The 22232-nt window shown below is 38.5% G+C and overlaps 1 protein-coding gene across 4 annotated transcripts in view; it reads right to left on the reverse strand.

Moving 5' to 3' along the window:
- The window catches only part of tanc1b (tetratricopeptide repeat, ankyrin repeat and coiled-coil containing 1b), a 117868-nt gene that overhangs the window by 44337 nt on the left and 51299 nt on the right, over nucleotides 1–22232 (reverse strand). For all 4 annotated transcript variants that reach the window (XM_072444339.1, XM_072444338.1, XM_072444340.1 and 1 more), the window contains exons 5-6: nucleotides 17059–17248; nucleotides 11349–11660 (exon numbers count right to left, since the gene is read on the reverse strand). In XM_072444339.1, the coding sequence (XP_072300440.1) occupies nucleotides 11349–11660; nucleotides 17059–17248 (502 nt within the window). The remainder of the gene's footprint in view (nucleotides 1–11348; nucleotides 11661–17058; nucleotides 17249–22232) is intronic.

Raw genomic sequence — 22232 nt, forward strand, 5'->3', positions numbered from 1 at the left:
TCAAAGTTGTATGTAATCCTGTATTGTCCTGCAAGTGAGGCTACCCCCTATCCCCGCCCACATCCCTGTACTTGTGACAATATTTGTTTTTAATTAAGACTTAGAGTGATGCATGAAGGGTTCTAAAATGTCATGTAGTCACTTTTCAAAAAGTGTAACAGACACTATGAAGACCCTATAAGGTCTATAGTTTTGAAAAGCAAGTCAATGGACTTGTTTCCATCACCAAGCCATTTTAGATCAACATTGCAGTTTACAATGAAGAAAATGTAAAATGATATACTTTTCTATATGACCCAGTGTTTCTCGCTGGGCTGAGGTTGGAGGATGACGGCGTTCGCAAAAAGTACTTAAAACGGGGCTCGATATGGAAAGCCAACATGATCACACTTTGCCCCTTAGGAGCGGCGTATCGCGGCGTATTTTCCGACGCTTTTACAAAATAAAGCAGCGCTTTTACAAAATAAAGCAGCGTTTTTAACGCTGTGCGCCGTCTGATGTTACGCCGTGCGACGTTCTCTTAATTTACGCCATACGCCGCTCCTAAGTGGCGGAGTGTGATCATATCGGCTTTCCATATCTTTTGGGCGAGCGCCATGGTGCTTTTCATGCACGCCGCCTGTGGCGCGAGCACGGTTATCTTAATACCTGGCGGTATCTTTTGAGCATGGCGGCCCCCCATGCCAATACCTCTCATCGAGAACATTGTGACCTGTAACATGATGACTTATGTTATAGTTCCATACTAATGCAGGAAGAATGTTTAAGTGAAATAATCTAATTGGATGTCTCACAGACCAGTCAGCAAACACTCCTCTGCCTCATTTGTAACACCAAACCAGCATGTGGCACCTTTATTGTCTTTAAGAACATTCAAGGCACCATCACAGTCAGAAGAGAACAAACACTAGAACAAAGGACAAAAGGAATTCTGAAGAAGATCAAACAGTCATGCTCACGCATGTCAAATGAGTTCAGAAGTTATAATCATTTTGTTGTGTGTTTTACACATGTTCCGCCCTGAAGTGCTGTAATGATGATTAAACTGGGAACTTTATTCAGGAGAAAGCAGCTTCAGAAGACCCCAAGACAAAACTCTTGAACTCGGAGACCTGAACTCTACTCTTTTCCCCCCTTTTTTTCATTTTTCTTGCCCACTGATCATCACCAGTATGGGGCTATTTTAAGTGTCTTTAAGAGATAGATTTTGCACCACACCTTTTGCAAAACATTTTTACTCAACATTTTTGTTGACTCGTTAACGACTAATGTAGAAAGTAGACTTTAGACTCCACAGTCGAGATAATTCAACTAAACTACAGCGGCTGGAGCCTTCATGACCCGTCCTTTCATCATCTGTGAACCTCGCCTGCTTCAGCAGCTGATCAACTCACAATAAGAAGAGCTCAGACTCTGGCCATAAATGAAAATAAACTGGCCTGATACACAACACGTAATATCCTATTGTGGAGTATCACCCAATCAAGTGGCCAACTAAACTACTGAACTACTGATCATTTGTTCCTTACTGCCCCCTGCTGGTTGACAAAATAAATAAAAAAAACAACCAGCCAATGACCCATTTATGACCCATTAGTCTGCTATAAATCATACATAACTACACAAAGGGATGTCCAAATTGAAGAGAATCATTTTACATTTAACTAATAGCGATAATGCTGACTCTTTGCCATCATCTTTGTTATTCCTTCACTAAGTGAACTTCCAAAAGTATGATGACGCCTGATAATGTCTCTCCTCTCTTGCCGTAGATAATGACATTTTGTGCCATTTTGCAGAGCAACACAGCCTCTCGGTGTTCCTTTTATTATGTTCCTGGTTTCCTCCTCTCTTCCCACATATGATGAAACCTGCATATAATACCTTGAAGTCTGCTCCGTCTGCCTTGGACTTTGAAGTGTTTGTCAGGCCATATTCTGATGAAAATATTCACTCTTTTCCTTGGGTATAGCTAACCTTTGAAACATCTACAATAGGCAGGCGTACAGAGCGCCACTGGCCCAAACAAAGCCTTCTTATCAGACGGACTTGGCTCCCAGACCTGCACACTTTTGGCCTTTTGTAAATCCAGAGTTTAATTGTTATCCTATATAACCTTTGGGTGAAAAGTAGTGGTTTTGAAAGGTTGAAATCCATGCTTCTTTTTAAATAAACCAAATAGATGAATTGTGTTTTGACCTAGATATAGTTTGCATTATGTACAGAATAATAGTAATAGTAATTGTAATAATAATATCCAGACACTCGAAGGTCCTTTAGGGGGAAACGGATTCAGTACACAAAAAAGGGAAAGGAAACAGTGAGGAAGTGCACAAGAGCAACAAGACAAAAATCGGCACTGGAACAACTCAAATCAACCATTTGTGATGACTGTAAATGGAGCATCAATGGGACAGAGGACAACAGACATTGTCGCTGGAGGCAAGTGTAACATGCCCATGGATCAATAAACCGGATAGTGCATTATTTATTCACTTCATACTTGGTGGAGGTAAGTTATATTTGTAGCCACAGCTGCCCTAGGGTAGGCTGATGAAAACGAGGCTGCCAATCAGTGCAATCAGCTCCTCCTCCACCATCAATCATGCCCACACCAATTTCATTTGGGTGTCTTGTCTCTCCCAAGGGCAAAATGAACGTCCCTTGTGCCTCTGTGTGTTGACAGTAGAACTGACAGTCAAATCATTTTCACAAAAATATGCCTCATCACCAGCAAATTTTACAACTAGAAACCTTTCCATCATTACTTTATTTCCACTGATCAACACTGACCCAATAGATGTTCTGCAGGTAAGGTGCCCTACACAACGCTGATGTGTTACCATGGAAACCAGCTTTGTTCAAATCCACCTCATGCAAAAAATATAGTAGTAGTAGCAGCAGCAACACAAACAAGTGAACTTAGGTAGTACAATTTTAGAAAGAGATAGAGACAGGCTTTTAGATGGATGCCCGTCTTCCCGTATTTTGGACGGGGTATTTTAAAATGTGGACAAGTGCAGGGACGGCCTGCGGCGCGCCCACGGTTGGCACACGGCGCACACAGGCACAAGACGTTAAAAGCGCCGCTTTATTTAGTAAAAGCTTTGGAAAAAACGCTGCGATACGCCACTCTTAAGTGGCGGACTGTGATCATAATTTTGGCTTTCCATGTTTGGCTCGCACGCCGTTTTTTAGAACTTTTTGCGGACAAAATTATTTGGACGAGGTGTTTTCAAATCCTATCTAAAAGCCTGGATAGACACAAGCTTTAGCTTAATTTGCGTCAAGTCAGTTACAAATGATAAGGAAGCCACTAATTAGCCGTTTGGCACAATGATTGTCACATTACATTCTAGTTATTCCGGATGAAATTAAAACCAGTATTTCACAACATTCCAATTATATACAACTCTGGTCGCTCAGGGCACAAATATTGGTTTTAGCAGGAGTTTGCCAATTAAAAAAAAAAAAAAAAAAAACACAGCAAAGAAGAGTGAATGTCTTCTTTTCCTTTAGGCTGTTCCTTTTCTCGTGGCGCCTGCCTTCACTTAACACCATCGTCTGCATCCCCGCTTTTCCTCTTCCTCTACTACATGGCAGGCTTTAGATGAATTTCCAATGTAATCCCTACCTCTGTAATATGGCTGTCCCAACAAGGAATACCCAGGTACTAATTGATATCTAAAAAAAAACATGAATGGAGCTAAATTTGACCTTTTTTGAATATTTTTTTGTTTTCTAAGTATTGAAAGACCACATGGTAACACTTATGAAACTACTATTTTTTTGTGTTCTGTGCTTTTGATGATCACAGTGATATCAGAATCTGTATCGAGCCGATTTCTGTCTCTGGAGTTTGCCCAACGTGGAACAAGTAAAGGTTTTCTCATCCCTCATCAAAATCAAGTTTATAATTGTAGTATTGTGAAAACACTACTCCATTCACGGCCTCAATGAAATTATCTGATAATCGTCCCACTACAACACAGAAAAGATTGCAATGCCAACAAGTTAAATGCATTTTTAGATAATGTAATTTAATTTGATTTAATTTGAATAAGTCTGTCTTGTTTATGTTAATACAAATATTGAAAACTACGTTTTTATAATTTTTTTGTTTAATTGAAAATCGCAATCCAATCCAGTCCAATTCACTTTATTTAAATTGCCAAACTGCTGCACAGAACTCCATTTAAAACAAATAATAAAACCCTAAAAAATAAATAAAACCTAAAAACAATACATATATGATAATAAAATAAAAAAGATCAATCAATACAGAGCTAAAATGTTTAAATGTTCACCTCTTAGCCCTCCTTTCACGCTTTTCTGAACATAATATACAATACTAAACTACATTTGGTTATAAAAGCGATCAGAAACTACTGCCACATACAGAAACTAAACAGCCGCTTGTTACAAAATGAAGTGGAAAATGCCCTGATGCTAGATAGGAAAATCACCGCTGCAGTCTATTCCCCGGTGCGAGTAGTCGAACATCTCTATAAACCGCAGTCCCTCTCTTCCATTGACATTATATAGCTGGTTGTGTCAGTCCATCTTAGCTAACGCCGCGGGGGATCCAGCCGAGCGCACTGCCCCTCGTAGATTGGACGCGTGTCATCCTCCTTTCTGTTAGTTCTGCTGGCGTGTGTGTAGAGAACCACTGCGCGCCACTCCAAATGCGCCTTCAAAACTCCACCGGATTGATCTGTGCCGTGGCTTTTCCTTCACGTTCCCCACTGAGTCCTAGATGTGCAGACTCCTCTACGAAATGGATGGTTTAACGGATGTCAGACTGAATTCTCCACAGAGAAATAAAGAATAAATAGAAAACGCGTGTGGTGTTTGCGTTATCTCGGCCAGTGATCGAGGTGGACGTGGTCCGATTGGGTGAAACAGATCGATGGATTTTTAGCCTTTATTGAACAAAGTGAATTATCAGCGGCGAGCAGCATGAGAAAGAGTATTAGAGGTTTTGCTTTGTCGAGCGAACTCGTTACAACATTCTTTCCTAAAAGCAAAGTGGTTTTAGGAAAGAATGTTTCTAAAACCACTATACGTTGGATTTCCCACTCTGTTCGAGATTATTTTGAGGGGAGAACGACAAATCGAAGTAAACGGCAATTGGAAAGAAAGCAATCAAGTAAATATAAAAGAAAAGCAATTTGGATATAGAAAACAGAACTGGAGATCTTCTAGTTAAGGGGTAAATTAATCTAAATGTATAACTACAATTCATATTTTTGTCCTCGCTCAACCTGTGTGGAGAATATTAAGAAAATTTTCTACACACCAGATCACAACATGGATTTTATCACGATGAGAGTACACTTTGTCTTTTACTATTGCCTTTTGTAAATAAGTTGTCTCCTTTTCTGAAAGTTCCCACTTGACTGTGATTGGTTAATTCCATCTCACTCAGAGCCTTACAGAGATTAACCAATAACTGAGGTGAAGTGAGGTCATATGAGCTGGTTTCACAGAGGCGTTTGCTTCAAAACTATCTACTAAAAATCAAAATTGTCAGCGTTTTTAAATGTAATTCTGTTTTCATCTTTCCTAATGTCTCTTTTTTGTGGTTGTGTGCTGCACTTCCTAGGTCACACTTGAAATCTCTTTTTTTTTTTACCTGGTTTAATAAAAGGTTAATAAATAAATAAAATAAGAGAAATGAGTGTGGAAAAGAGTGAAGATTAAACAGAAAAAAATTGTGAATTACGATATGACAATGTGACCAAACTAGCAGATCGTTACAGGGACGAGATCACAATTCGATGTTTATATAATTTCCAGCTCCATTCGGTAAGCATGCAAAAAAACAGCTAGAGCTAGCATTAGTGGGAAAAATGTCCGAGTCAACTTAACTCATAATACAAACTAAAGTCTCAATTCCATCATGAACATGTTTGTCCACACTAACAGCTGTGCTTGCCCACATGTGTGCAACGTTCCCCCGACACATGCCCCGCTTCAAAGCTCCATGTTCCCACAGCGCATACGGTCCCCGGGAGGGAGCATGTTTACCAGGCCAGTGCAAATGACACTTCTGGGCTGGACGCGGACATTCCTTTCACACACATAGCTGACATTCTGGGGGCCCCGGCTGCACACCTGTTGATTGGCATTAAACAGAAGAAGACAGAAAACGGGCAGCCAGTGCTTTGTGCAACCCCTTCAGCTGTCAGAGTTACAATACACTGTGATACTGGAGGAGGGAAACTCTGATCCGTCACCATTTCAACACTTATCCACACGTGAAGCGCTGCGGTTTGAGTTTCTGGGTTTTGTTTCAGTTTGGAGAGTCAGACCAAAACTTTACAAGAATCAAGCCACACTTCATTTGGGAAGAGTTGTTTCCTGGCCAATGACAGCTTAGCGTTTTGAGTGTCTGCCCAGTTAACCAGTTGCAGATTGGAGATTTGGCAGGGTTTTGACAGCAGATGCCACTCCAATCACAATAGGCTGTCTACGAAGACTGAGGTCAGCACTGTTGAGCAAGTTTACAATCTAATATCAAATGTTGATATAGAGAGAGTATATATTTCCATTCTGTTTTTTAGAAGCCTCAGAACTAAAATGACAATAACTAATACTACATTAATACTAAGTAGAACTACTACGACTATTACTACTGCTACTAGAACTGTTACTGGAACTAAAACTACAGATGATCTTTGTCACCACTGTAGCACTTGTGTTCAGGACTATGTATTTGGGCCTCAAAACCCCAGCCATGAACACAATAAATCGTTTTAGGAGCATACTCGTTACAAAAAAATACATGACTTGTTTTATTTATTGGATGTCTTGATTTTGTTAAATTTCCACTAATAGAACTACTACTATGACGACAACCAATACTACTACTAAAACTACTACTACTAGTGCTACTACTGTTTCTACTGCTGTCTGCTGAGCCTACATGGAGTCATGTGACACTAGCCTTGATGTCACGCCCAGGGCTTAGTACAGAAGGTGTGAATACTGCAGTTTCCTCAAGGGCAGCGCTGCATTTGTATGACATCAGCTCATCACAGCATCCACACATATCACTATCTGGGCTTTCCACATGCTATTCCATTTGATTGTCTTTATTCTTATGTGACAAAGCAGTACAAAGCTCTGATACTAGCGTAATACAGTCATGTTACATGTTATTTTTGTATGGATGTGTTTGCAGTCCAAAAATAGATAACATTTGGTTGCTTTTATCAAGACTTTTAGGAATTTGTGCATCTGATCATAGTCATGCGGACAAGCACATGAACTTGCCTCCAACCTTTTTATTTTTATGTTTGAAATTAGGGTAGCATAATATCACAAAAGTACTGTTATATATCGCAATAGCACCAAGATTCTGAAAGAAATGTACCGGTAATGTTTTTTTATTAACTGATTTTTATTGTATTGTTTGTTTGTTTGTTTTTCATTCATTTTTGAAAGCCCTAAATTATCCAGTTTTAATATAACTCTTAATATTTTTGTCCACTTTGTCCACAATTATATTTTCTTTTGCTATGAAATTATTGTGTCAAAAAGTATGTTAAATGATCTGAATAATAGCAATATCGCAGTACTTTAGAGCTGTATCTCAGATAGTGTGCAGCCCTATTTTAAAGAAAGTGATAATTAAACCTGCAGCAAAGAGGCAAGCAACTATACAACTATCAACTTCAATATTCTAAATCCAAACTTGCTCGCTTTGACCTAAAGCTTGGCTGAAAGCTTACAACCTGGAAAGAGCTAATCAAAACATACAAACTAAACAAAGTTTGGTCAAAAGATGTTCAAATCTTAAACTGGTTTTACACCTAAAAGCACAGATTTGAGATTTAAAGTCTGGATAACTAGAAGAATAAAAGTTTTCTATTAGATTGGAAAACAAAATCACCTGAAAAGCTTTGATATGTTGACAGAATCCTTTGACTTGGGGAAGCAAACTTTTATAGGTATTAACAAATAAGGAATTATTATAAACTTAGCAATGGAAAATTAAACTAAGCAATGACAACCACAGCCTTTTGAGTGAATTATTAAAGATTATAAATCAGAACTTTCAAGGAGAATAATATCTAAATTATACAAATGTATTAACAATTTAGGCAGCCACTCCACTAATTACCTTCAAAATAAATGGGAATGAGTCATTTTGCTCTGACTGACCAAGAATAAAATTGAACAAATTTGACCGACTTGATGACCAATGTGGACGTTTGTGTCGGAGTTTGGGTGCAATAGTTTTATTTTGACGTCTGTGTTTTTCTCTCTGGCCCTTTTGTTTCTTCTTGTATTTGTTAAATGTGTCACATTAACATTCGTCAATTTCTCCAAAGCTTGGCCATGGCCAAAGTTCCATGTAGAATAGTATCGTATCAAGTTCCGAATACCGGGATTCGTACCGTGGACCCTGTATCGGGATACATATTGTATCGCGCGGTACGAGGCAATACCCACCGCTATCAGATAACATGGCAGCTTAGTTTTGTGCTTAATAAAGAAAGTTGCCTTGGCATACACTAAATTTGAGCCGATGTGAACCGATTATTCTTAAAATGTTGTGCGTCAAGTTCTATAAATCCAATTTACAGGGCTTAATAGAACGTTGGCAGAGCATTCAACTGGCTTTGTATTTGCTTCTTTAGAGAACTGAAGGTCAACAAAATGAACTCGAACAATGGCTGAACGCACTGTGCAGATATAATTGAATAATTATAAAAACAAGGCCGCAGAGAGACAATAATACAATCTTTACGCTGTATTATAAATGTGTGTGACGGTTTACATTCTTTTCAACACTCACAAAACCTGTCTGTCCTCATTCAGCCGAGAGAAACACGACTGCTAACGTTTTACAGGCAGATCTGGTGGCTTGGTGAGTTACAACAACAAGGGGCCGGGGTCAATAGGAAAAACAGAGGGGCGGTGAGTGCATGGGGCCCAAACGACAGAATCATAATGGTTTAAAAAGAAAGCGGGCTAAAGAAAGAGCAGGGCAATCCACAACTGTGACAGCTGTGTGCAGGAGCCGAGCAGGAAGGAATGCAGAACGGATCAGGCAGACAGTAGCTCCAACATGGACGCACAATGTACAACAGCTGCCTAAGCCAGAGGTTCTCAAACTGGGGGACAGGACCATACAGGGTTCTTCTGTGCGTAGTCAGGAGGACTTTGGGGGCTTAAGTTTAGTGGTTCAACCCTGTTCTTGGGATAGATCTGGCATTCCTAGTCTAGACCTGGTTCATCATTTGTTTAGAGTTTGTTCCCTTTTAGTCCCACAGTTGATTTGAATGTGAAAGGTGCACTATGTAACGTTTTGGTGTCAGGTATATCATCTGCTTCACTGTTGATTTTCTTTCTGTTGGTAAAATCAACAATTATTTGAAAAGCCCTGTAACTGCTGCTGTGATTTGGGGATTTACAAAAATAATGTGAATTGAACAGATTTGAATACAGTAGTTATAACTGTTGTCAATTGATTGGTTGATGATTTTTTGATTGTAATTGTGTGATCTCCTATAATCTTGTGGTCTTGTCACTGCACTTTGGATCAAATACATGGTCAAATCATAGAGATACTTGTTGAGGTTTAAGAAAAAAACTTTGTTTGCAGACAGAGCGCCAGCACAAAGAGAATAAATGCTTCCAGGAATCAAACAGAATTTATCTTTACTCTTTACTGGCGTTAAACTTGCATTTATCTGAGCTGTAACTTGGCCACAATTGTGTCACCTGCTTGTCTCCATGTAGATACATGGTTTAATGTCATACTGTGGAGCACTACTATACTACTATACTATAGTATATACTATACTATTAGGGCAGTACCAGTAGCAGCCCTGCAGCGTTTGATGCTCACGCTATCGATCACTTGGCAACTTGGCTCAGGAAGATCTTAGAACTAGATCTTTGAAGCCAGTCCCTGGTATTTTTTCCTAGACATTAGCATTAGTACTCAAGAAAAACTGAACATCGTCTTTTACATGTTACAGGTGAGGAGACCAGACAACTGACATAAATATCATGAAATAAACATTTGATCAACTTTAATATGGAACTCTGCTTCATCGTTCATTAGTATGTGAAGGAAGCATTTGCCGTAACTCCGGCGAGCAAAGTGATGGAGTTTGTAGCATCTGGCAGTGTACAGTGTCTATGAAGGCGTATGGTCCGTACTCGGGTTGGAGCTGCTGAGAACTACAACTGCCACTACTTCTGTTGAAAGCATTCCCCTGACTATAAAATTTTTCACTACTGTATATCTCCTGCTTTAACTCCACACTGGGGTGTCATTCGCTCAGACAGGGGATGACAAGTTAGTTGCCAGCCTGCGGCACAAGTCATGTCATACAATCTTGTACTGACAGGCAGTGCCACTCACAGAGATGAAGGAGCCTCAAGTCACACACGGTAATTGGCATGATGAGGATTCCAATAAGCTCAAGAAATGCATATGAAAAGAGTAGAATGAGTGTGAAAAAAGTTATGTTCACCAAAAACTGGGAACGTACTAATAATGATGCAATGAGCAGTAGCGGGAGGAGACCTTTTGCCTCATAGGAGCAAAACAAAAAGGTGAAAGCAATATCTGACATTATGAAAGCTACGGTTAATGCCAAATGCAACAATAAGAGCATAACTATCAAAATATGTATAAGAGTTTGTACTTTTAAAGAGCACTGAATATGAATCACATTTAGCCAACACTGTTATTATACCTGAATATTTAAAAGGATTTGTAGAAGCTGTAAATGTCACATAAAAAATATACTATTTCCCTTCTGTTTCTATTGTCACGTTTAATTGAAATAGCAACTGTACAAAAGAATCTTCAAAAAACAAACAAATGTAACACTTTATAATAAATACATTTATATTAGTCTAATAAAGCATGAACAAATCATCTATTAAGAGAATAATATAACTCCTTAATCAATGAATTACTAAGCTTGAATCATTCTGAATTGACAATTTGTCTTTGTTCCTGCTTTAATAAGGCTAATTAAGATGTAGTTATAATAAAAGTGGTACTATAACTTATTTGGTGTAGATGGCATCAACCCACCAGCTCATATCCTGTATCCAGTCACATACACTGTTTAATGAAAGGTTCTGATTGAAGTGGCTGATAATACATTAGAATAGTAATTTGTAGGCTTCAAAATCAGATCTTGAACTGGAAACTGCATCTAAAATCAGAAATAGGTGGCTTGACAAAATGAGTAGTTTATCTGGGTTCATTTCCCGCTCTCCGTCCCTCTGTCGTGTCTTTATGGAAAGCGGTGATTCGAACAAGAGGCGTGATGAGCAAAACCACTTATTAAAAGCGGCTTTCTTCTCCTTACCTGCGACGGAGTTCGGCCTTGGCATCATGAGAGAGGAGGTGTGCGCGGGGTAAGTGACAGGTCCTTCTGGCAAGTGATTGGCGGGTGGGTGCAACGGTCCCGCCCCTGCCGTGGACGTGCTGGGCTCTGCTCGGGAGGGCGTGTCATGGGGCGTGCTGCTGTTGGAGTCCTCCTCTGCCACCGGGGAGCAGGTCTCGCCCCGGACGCCCTGCCCCAGCCCATTGCGGACGCTCCCCCTCAGGCTGCCGTCTTTACTCCACTCCAGACTGGAGCCGCTGCGGTCATCGTTCTCCGAGGAGCTGGTGATGGTGGCTGCAAGGACAAATGAGGATCAGGATGAACGTGAGGCAGGTTTTACATTCATTTATGCTCAGGTTATTATACTGAGGTTATTATGCTGAGGTCATTTCACAAAATCATTGTTGTTGTAATATTCATACCAAAAGAAACAAATGATATATCAAGATTTCTGATCTTTTTTCACACAGAATTGTATGAAATATTTAGGACAGTATATTTTTAATCTGCATTTAGACTAGACCAAGAAAACTATAAAAGAAGTTAAAAATAAACAAGTGAAGTGACATGTGCACCAGAAGCCGTGGTATTTTATTGGAAGTAGAATACATTAATTCATCCACAATTTCAGTTTAGTTTCAACAAACATAACCGCTTTGGTAATGATACAATGAACTCGATTGAAGTCATAACACATGCTAGTTTTGTTAATGCAAATTTCGGTAGCAAATGCTAAATTGTAGCATTAATTGTCGTGCTGTAGACAAAAAGGCAATAAGAAAGACTATTATTTCTTGAATTAGGAAAGAATGAATGTGCCAAGAAAGTGTTCTATCCATTCATCAGTCCTCATTAGTGGCGCGTGTTTGGAAGTGTAATTGAACTCTGAAGGCTGTATTCCTCAATGAGCTAATCAACACTTGGATTCGTCAGTCTTATCGCTCTTAATTGCATGGCTCGGGAAATGTGACAGATTTGGGCAATTAACCTCCTGAGATCTATTGTTCCAACTTTGTCCGATTGGAATTTGGCACAGAGTTAAATAGGCAGAAAGCAGTATGTCAACATACGACAGTTAAAAGTCGTTAGACTTGTCCAACATAAACGTCCAAATGGATTTATTCACCTGCTTGTCTCCATGGAGATGTTAATATAAAATGAGAATGCATGTTTTTAATCAATTAATCACTGGATTTAAATACCACCCTGTGAAACCCAACACACTTTACAGTACATTATTCATCACATCACTCGGTGGTGGTGATTGTAGCCTGAGCTGCCCTGGGGCAGACTGCGAGGCTGAGACCACAAACATTCATATCAAGTCCCGAGTGGCTTTGCTTCCGAGATCTGACCGGCAATTCAAGCACCTGTAATTGATACATATGAATGCCATACTGTGGGACAAATGAAGATGCATAGTGCACCTTTAAGAACATTGTGAAGGTTTTATGAAATTAAAAAAAAAAAACAATTCTGTTCAGTTGTGGGATGATTCTCTCCTACAAAAATATCTGCATACATGTTTCCTATAAGATGATCTCAGCAAAACAGTTTTATGACTGAAACCTTTTTCCTTTTTCTCTTTTTTCAAGCTGTATTTTTCAAAATTTTGAGTAAACCTACAATAAACATGTCAGTTTAGTTATAGACAAATATAAATCCTACATCTAGGTCAGCCCTTGTTGTTCAAACAAAGTTATAATACTGTTTAGAGTTTTTCTAATTGTATTTTTACAATCCTCATTTTAGCAGCCAAATCAAATGAAATGAAAACACAAATCAAAAGGCTGCCATCTGAAGTGGAACTGCCGTGCTGGCCATGTTTGCACACCGCACCACTGACAGCAAATTCCGTAATGCTGCTGCTAGTTGCATCACTTTCAATTTCATTCCTACAAACAAATCCCGCTTCTTCTACACTGTTTACTTCTCCCAATATTATATTCAAAAAGAGCACTTTCAGCTTATTCTAACCTTCAAAATGTTGTTATTCCGCTCTGGCTTTGGGATGATCATTGCTCAGGCTGTTTCCTTAAAGCGGCCACTGCAAAAGCCACCCTTGGGAGTCTTTTTTCTTTTTTCCCCCCCTAACCCGGCGAGCCACTCTGCAGAATCCGCTACACAGGTTTAGCAATGCAGAACAAAGTCAAATGAGTGTCGCGCAAACTTCAAACGCTACACCACATTAATTACAGTACTTGACTTGTGGACAAAACATTGGATTTTTTGTTTTGTGCGTGGATAGAAGCATGGAGGAGAATAAAGGCAGACATTTGCAATAACATCACATAATAAAAACACTTATTTCATCCAGGCCTGGGAGATAGCATATCACAGAGTGCATAAATTATTTACAAGCAGCCAAGCTTAGATATCAAGGGAAACAAATGATGGACTCCTAGTGATCAATTATGTCAGCTGTGTAGCCTGCAGTGTAATACTAATCCAAGCTGGGGGCCATTCTGACAGTTCAGTCTCCGGGCAGAACGCACGCACAATCAAAGTCTAGCAAAAAGGTGTTCAGTAGAAAGGTGAATAGAGCAACAGAAATGACTTGTTAATGTTGTGTTATGGTTAGGAATTCAATCATTTGCACTCAAATGGTAGAACAAATACTCTATGACACTAAGAAGAGCTGTGTACTGTTAAATTAACCTCTGTGATATCCAGGAGAACAAAACTACTCATTGAACTACAATACAGTTAAGATAAATATATTCAAAATGTTAATAAAATTGTACAAATGTTTTCCCAGAATAGCTCGTTTTTTACTTCAAATGAGTATATAGTTTATAGTGCTTTTAATGTCATTCAAAGACGCTAAATGGACAGAATTAAAAGGACTGTATAAGCATTTACCATTGATGCCATCCCCCAACAACAAAATAAAATACCAACAAAAAGTACAAATGAAAGAGTTCTGATACATACTTTTAGCTTGATATGAAAAAACAAACTCTAAGCAAGAGTTTTGCTCAAAGTATTCTCTTATGCCGAAAAACACTTTAATGCTTTTACTGATACAATATTTCTGTCAATTTAAAATACTATTTCACTCACTGCAAACATAATACTAATGATTACAAGAATCTAGAGCAAATCAGCGTCCTCATCTAATCAATTGCCTTTTCCATCCCTGGATTTGTTCCTTGTTGGATAAACACGTTCTGCACCATGTCCGCTCACTGTCAGCCAGGCACAGACGTCCAGATGTCTCTTACAGGAGGAGAGACCGTCAAAATGTCACTGTCGAGTCTCATACTGGAGGTGCTGAAGCTGGAGTCCAGTAAGAAATCATTGTCAGAACATCTTGACATTTGGTAGCATTTTTTCTCTTGTGGGCGGACATTCTGAGGGAGTCACACTTTAAACATGAAACATTATGTACAGGAGAAGACATTAGCTCTCATCAACAACTGTAAACAAGAAACACAGCCAAAACGTGTTGTCAAGGTAAAACATCTCCTGCAGCATCGTGTAGCGCTTGCCACCTGCATTGTTCCATGGAGATCAGATCAGAGCAGTTTTTTGCCATTCTTTGGAATGTTTGAGGCAAAGAAAGAAAGAAGAACATCACCATGGAGACGAGCAGATGTCAGATCCTCCACCAGAGAAGTTACAAGTAAAGTTTGTGGCGAAACAAGCCCCTTCACAGTAAGAGTACATGTCTTTCAAGTTTTTTCAGTACTGTTAAGTCTGAAAAACATCATTGCGTTTATTTAAGTCTGTTTTTTTGGTTGAAATCTTAAATAGTGGAGCTTTAAGTTTGAGCAACAAAGAGGACAAGTTAAACATGTTAAACTTCCCAGACCCAGATGTTTAAAAGGTAAACAGAGAGGCCATTATGCTTGACATAAACCATTATATATATTATCTGATATTGGTATAGATAAAACTATTATCCATGGGGAATAAAAATGCTGTACAGTACCATGTGTAATGGCTTCCAAGTTTCCATTATGAGAAACTTGTCAACAATTATAGCAACAAATATTCAGCTGTGACTGAAAATGAATGCTATGCTCGTAGTTTATTGAGAAATGTGTTATTGACGTGGCGTGAATAATTTTGTAATTTCGGCACAACGCGTTCTAAATCATATTTCCAAGACTAGAGCATTGATTAAAAACGGTTTTAAATCAAAACCACGGACACAATGTATATGAGTAATATGTGGACAGCGTGACCTCACAGGACTTCTGGCATCTGTTCTGTAGCCGGCTTTGGACAAGATAAATGTTACAATATAATTAAAAAAGAAGTGCTCAGTAGCTTTCCTTTCTCTTTGTTCTTATCTAGTCCATAAAATGAGTCTCCTGTTTGGAGCAAAGCTGAGTGGAGCTTTTCGACTTTGTTTTTGGCCCGGCCCCACGTTGCTGTTTCCATGAGAATTTATCTAGGCCTGTTTCTCTTTTAAATGTGCAGGTGACTTGGCTCATTATAGGCATTCTCTGGATTGTCGAGGTGGTCTGGGAATGTCCTTACAAGTAGCTGTTTAACACTGTTCTGTAGTGGTTTTTGTAAATTTTTTGTACTTGTAGATTTGCTGTAATGGTAAAGATGCTCTTCTCATAACAAGCATGTCCTGTGTTCAGTTCCTGGATCTGGAGTTTGCATGTTCTCCCTGTGTCTGCATACATTTTTGGGGGGGTATTCCAGTTCCTCACCTCCCAAAAACTAAATGTATGTTGTACAAATGTGTATGTGTCATGACAAATGAAGCACTACACCTTTACTATAGCATATGAAGCCCCTTGTTAATGTTCTAATGATCTTTCCATTCAATTTTAATTTATGCCCAATCTGCAATGTTTTTGTATAGTTAAGCTTGTAACAATAATCACAATATCGACTTATCGTTCAATAAATGAAAGATGCCGCAATATTTTTTGTGGCTCAGAATTGAAAGCTTTTTTTTGCTCTATGATAACGTTTGAGCTCTAAATGATTGAATAAGTGACCTTTTTTAAACTCATTATAGACATTAACTACTGAAGTGTTTGATTCTGCTTTGTATTTGCTGCAGCTCATGTATTTGAACAATATAAGTGTTTACGAGGATTACTCTGCTTTAGGGCTACTGTTTCATGAAGAAGTTTCTATATCATTGTTTATAGTGATATTTATCTGAATGGCAATACTAACAAAATTAAATATCTTAATACTCTTTTGGAGCCTTCTGATAATGGTATTCATTTGATATGATGTGTTGTTGATGGTAGTCCTGGTTTTGTGCCTGGTTAGTCCCCGTTTAGTTTTGCCTAACAATTCAACAGAAACGTGATAAAACTGTGTCTTTAAATGTATTAGTATTATCCGGACTGCAACATTTGTGTTTGAAAGATTACATTTTTTTTGTTGCTACATTTTCTATCCAATATGCACAACATTCAAATTTAGCATATGATAAAAAAAACATGCACAATATCATAAACTTTCCGATGTGTTGCCCATCTCTAATCGCACGAATTGTGACAGGTTTACCTTTGCTTAACTGACACCATCTTACCCGTCTTCCACGCTTCTGGTATTTAGGACCACTCAAAGGGCCTATGGGATTGGCGTAAAGACTTTGTACAAATTCCCCAAATGTTAAAACACTGTGCATTGTAAATCCATCTGCTGCTTTCCATATGTTGCATCTGGCTTCAGTGTGAAGAGGATGTGATGACATGTGGAGCATGTGTACCTATGATCCCGCTGTCTTTGCTCTCGAGCGTGGAGCTGGGGCTGGTGATGGTGCCACAGGGGCTGCAGCGGCTGAGGGGGGGCCGGCCCGTGGTGCTGTTCAGGGTGGAGCAGGGGCTGTCGGTGCAGGGGGACGCCGTGCTGCTGGTCAGGGTGGAGCAGGGGCTGATCCCCTGGCTGGTCACTGAGCACTGCAGAGAAATACAGCAGCAGGTTAGAAGCTGTAGTATCTGGAAACAATAGCATGGTAGTTTGAGTGCCCTATTGAATCTGCCATGCATTAGGGCTGAAACAAGTTAACCAATTAATAGCAAAAGAAATCATTGTCAACTAATTTAGAAATTGTTATCTGGCCATGTGCCAAGAGAAAGACAGAGTAGTACATCAAAAAGACTAAAGAAACATATACATTTTGAATTTTTGACCAAAAAAACATATTTTTGTCAGTAAATGTACTTATCAAGGCATCCTCAAGAGCTATCACTTAAGTTTATCAGAATTAAATTTAGAAAATTTTGCGAATAATCAATTATTCTGGAAAAACAAATGAGAAGCAAAATAAATGTGTGTTGCAGCCCTATTATAAATGGTTCATATATTCTTCTTATTATTAGTTAAAATAACTATTGTGGCCAACCTTATTTCTTTAGTTACATAACAAACTACAGACAAACATGAGTCAGCTGATGTATATTTAATCCAGGCCTATATTTATTCTTCAAACATTTATTTTTCAGGGACATTTCTGATGACTAATGCCAATTACAAACTGCTTTCAAAATGCTTTTGTTAGATAATACTTACTAGGACATTAATGCACCTAGTAGTGCGAGACAAAGTTCAGGGGTACATGAGACAAATACGATTAGAACTACTGTCTTAGACTAATACACTGTTTAATTAGTTCTTATTTTTTTATATCAAGAATTCATATGCAAATTAGTAGAAGTAAATATAAAGTGAGGCATCTGGGTTTTTGGTGTTTACACTTTATCTTTATTTTCACTATGAAGTTGCTGTTGAACTTCCTAAAACTTTAGAGAGCTTTTGCCAGTGCAATGCCTCACCGCCCTGTTAGTCAATCGACTGAGTCTTTAATTTATGCACAAGGATTGTTTTTAGTCAATTAACTTTCAAGGTCTGGGATCACCCACTGTTTCTGTTGCAGGTCAAATGCAGATTCATATATTCCTTTAGGAGTAACAACTAAAGCTAAACTCTAACGCTTCACTCTACACACAATTCAAGGACATTTCCTTCTTCCATTGTCTGAAAACTACTGTATATCCAACAACATAAAAACCTACAGAAATGAATTATCCTCAGCAAACTAGATTTCCTGTGTGCGTGTTACCTCGGACAAAGACCAGTCCGACTTAATCTCTGCACGCGTAGCCCGTGTAAACCCTGAACCATCTCCATATAAATTGCTTCTTGATGTAATTTTACTGTCTGACCTGGCAACAAACCCACATTTTTCCAACATGAGCAGTACCCAATTCAACTTTCTAAACCATATTTGGAATACGCTATGAATATCAAGCAAAAACACAAAAAACATGCCACATTCGACCGGGGGAAAGTGAACGCATTTAGCATAGCATTCAAGCTACCGTTCCAAAACTCCAAAAGCAGAACACAGATGGAAAATGACACACTTATGTCTAGAGGGAATAAGCCTGGAGGGAATTTTAGCGCAGAAAAAAATACTTTGTTTTTGTACAATAGATACACTTTTGTGCTCTCCAGCCTGTCTGACGAGCATAAAGGAGTTGCATATTTCTTTTGAACAGCAAGACAAGCATGGCAATCTCAATTAAAAGCATTTCGTTCTCATCTTCTCCTAAATTGTCCCCGGCTTTTGCAGAGCGTACAATATCGTGTGTGATTCTAGCTAAGCAGTGGTCATCTCTGAAAGCGGCGCGGTCCAATTATCCTGTAATGCATTGTGTCTGCCCCATTTTATCCATCATAAAGTGTTTGGTTTGCTTGCACTGCAAGCTCAAAAGTGAATCAAAAGGGCGAGAGTAGATTTGATAAGAAACAAGACATTTTAACAGAATTAGAAATGATTTGAGTCTTAAGAGAGACTGCACGGAGCTTGTGTTTCTGTTACATTATTTTTACAGGTACATCGTTTTGTGTAGGGAAAGTAGGCAGGCCGTGTTTACGTGTAAGTGATATGGATAAGTAACGAACAACTTTCCTGTTTGTAGCTTGAATGATAGAAAGAGGAAGTTAACATTGACTCATTGATTCACAGTGCTTGTCGTCATTGGTTATGAAGTGTTTATAGTATAGAGAACGTCCTTACCGTCCTATATTTTATGTAAACACGATCAGATTATGGATCAGTAATGGATCAGTTAATTGGGTTATTTATTAGTTCCAAGAAAACCATGTTAAAGGGGACATGCTAAAGCAAAATGGACATTCATGTGCGTTTATCCGTGCTTTAATGGGTTTTCCTCATCATTAGCTTACTCAGGGTTGTATTTTGATTGATTTTGAATAGAAAGGCCAAGGTTCCTATTATTAATAACGTTATAAATTGATTTGGGATGAAATTACAGTTTATTGACTCAACCCTATTAGGTAACATTATAGTAAGGAATGTATACAAAGCATTTAGAAATGTTTATTAATCATTCAATAATCATTGATTTAAAAAATACATAAAAATACTAATTATGAACAAAAATGTACTAATTAACTATAAAACATATCTAAACACATTTATAATTGTTAAATAATTATAACAGATACCCTCAATAGTAATAGTATTTAGTAAAGTATACTATTTCACAATAGTAAATTATTGAATATGTGTTAATGCTTATATTTTGTCAGTGATTCATAAAAGAATATAAATGCTTTGTATATATGCCGTATTATAAAACTACGTATGAATAAGGAAAATGTATTATTGCCAATTAGATATTAGCATTTACAAAGAGACCCTCATTGGCTACATGTCTGATGATACAGAGGAAGTTCCCATCCATGTGTTTGATATACCTCTCCATCTGAAACGTTTTTTGTGAGATCAAAAAAGCGTTAAGGCTACTACATTGTAGGATCATCCAAACAACTGGAAGAAGGAGCGGATCTGTCACTTCTGTATCTTCTAACCTCAACTCATTAAGCCCATCCTGAGTAGACTGGATTTTTAACAAGGACACTTTTTCGTTTTGAGTGCTTCCCCACCATTTCCTCTCGACAACAACAGGCTCGAGGCAGTAGCCCACAACACACTGTGATACAGACAAAACAACTAACGTAGGATTTGTGTAATTTAGTGAAAACAACAACATGCTGCGTTTAAGACCTGTTGTAAAAGCAGCAGTCGGGAAAACAGAATTACTGACAGATGACAATAACGTGCTCCTTTCCCTTGTTCCCATGAGAATTTAACATTTGAGCCGCACAAATTTAACTGGATCTGAGGCTCCACAAACTAGTCAAAATGTTTTGGGCCTCAAACTCCTGCCATGGATACAATAAATAGACACATTTTGAGCATACTTGAGCAGAGAAGAAGGCCATCACACACAAAAAATGGATGACATATTCGCAAAATGGAAAAAAATACGTTCAAACTTAATTGAATAGATTCTGGACCAAAAAGGACGATGACACCAGACTACATGTTTAGAACCCTGTACAATGTTTGCCATGTTCTCTCTCTGTCTTGTTTCTGTTCTGTGTTCTATGTCTACAAGTTGGATAATTATGTCAAAAACACTTGTATTGCGTAGATGCTGCACGTGAACAAAACGTGTATCTTTGTTCTTTGCTTTGAAGTAGTTGTTGAACGGGCGACCTTGCAGTTGCTTGGCATAGGTTAAACTCACTGCACCACTTGCTTGCGCTTGGGTACGTACAAAATATGGTTAATTAATTCATTTGAGCTCATATAGCAAGAGACAAAGGTTTGAAGAGTGAAGACGTTTCGCCACTCATCCAAGTAGCTTCTTCAGTTCCTCTAACAGGGATGTGGTGAGTCACTGTGGATCACTCTTAAAACTTTTGGCCCCTTTTCTTTTCTTAACCTACCTGGACGACTGAGGGTCCGCAAAGACCTCTCACACATCTCAATAACACAAAAGTGCACACCGTTTGATTCTATTCCTCTTATAACGCACACCCTTTGAATATGTTAATCAGTAAATTAACAATGCCTTCTCAAATTTCCCCAGCTGCTTGCGTCTCGTATCCTTTTCCTCTGCTCCGCGGCGAGATGAATCACTTTTGGGTTTCTCCTCTGCGCTTTAAGAAGAACGTGTTGCAATTATCGGAGCCAAACGCGCCGAGACTCCGACCTAACATAACTCTATTTCTGGAGTCGTCTTGGGTTCGTCCTGTTACAAGGTCCAGAAGGGCACTCATGTTTCCCACAGGCTAATGGACCGCACTGGGCCGCTTCAACAAACAAAACACATGAGCTGCCATTCCAACCGGCACATTCACCTACAATAAACCTGCAATGTGTATAAAGACTGCCATTAAACTGTAAACAACGTATGGTTCATGTATTTGTAAGATGTATAAAGGAGTATATATAGAGGAATGGGATGGGACTCATCTTAAATAAAAGAAGATAGTACAAAATAGGACTTAAAGGTGGGATTATTTCACTTTTCTGGTAAAACATCTGCCAACTCCTTGTGACTTGCTGTTATAGCCTGGAATGTTCCACAGTATGGCATTATGCTTATCAAGCTTGCATTCATGTAAGTGTTTTATTGCTGAAAATAAATTGAAAAACTAACTCAACAGATCTGACTAGGCTCCATGGATATAGCATATCATAATCAGGCATAACAATAAGATTTCCATGGAGACAATGTGGCAGAGCAGAAAAAAGTTACATAGGCATTCTTAAAAAATAGGTCAGAAAATAATGCCAAAAACAACAAAAAACTATATATAATCAGCACTTTAAAAGAACAAATTATAATAATACTATCATATTTTCAAAAAAGGTGATAGATGCTTTTGGCAGTTGTAGCAGCAAGGTTATTACTTTGAAAGTTACAAAGTTAAAAGTCCTGACCGAAACAGTTTTTTTGTTTGACAAAATCTAATCGGAACAAACAATTTGATACATACTGTGCAAGCTTAATCTTCAACAAACATACTGTATTACCGTGATGAGTTCCAGCAAGAAAACGC

Source organism: Eucyclogobius newberryi, unplaced genomic scaffold (assembly GCF_026437365.1).
Source record: "Eucyclogobius newberryi isolate DKJ021-1_F unplaced genomic scaffold, fEucNew1.0.hap1 SCAF_14, whole genome shotgun sequence".
Lineage (NCBI taxonomy): Eukaryota > Metazoa > Chordata > Actinopteri > Gobiiformes > Gobiidae > Eucyclogobius > Eucyclogobius newberryi.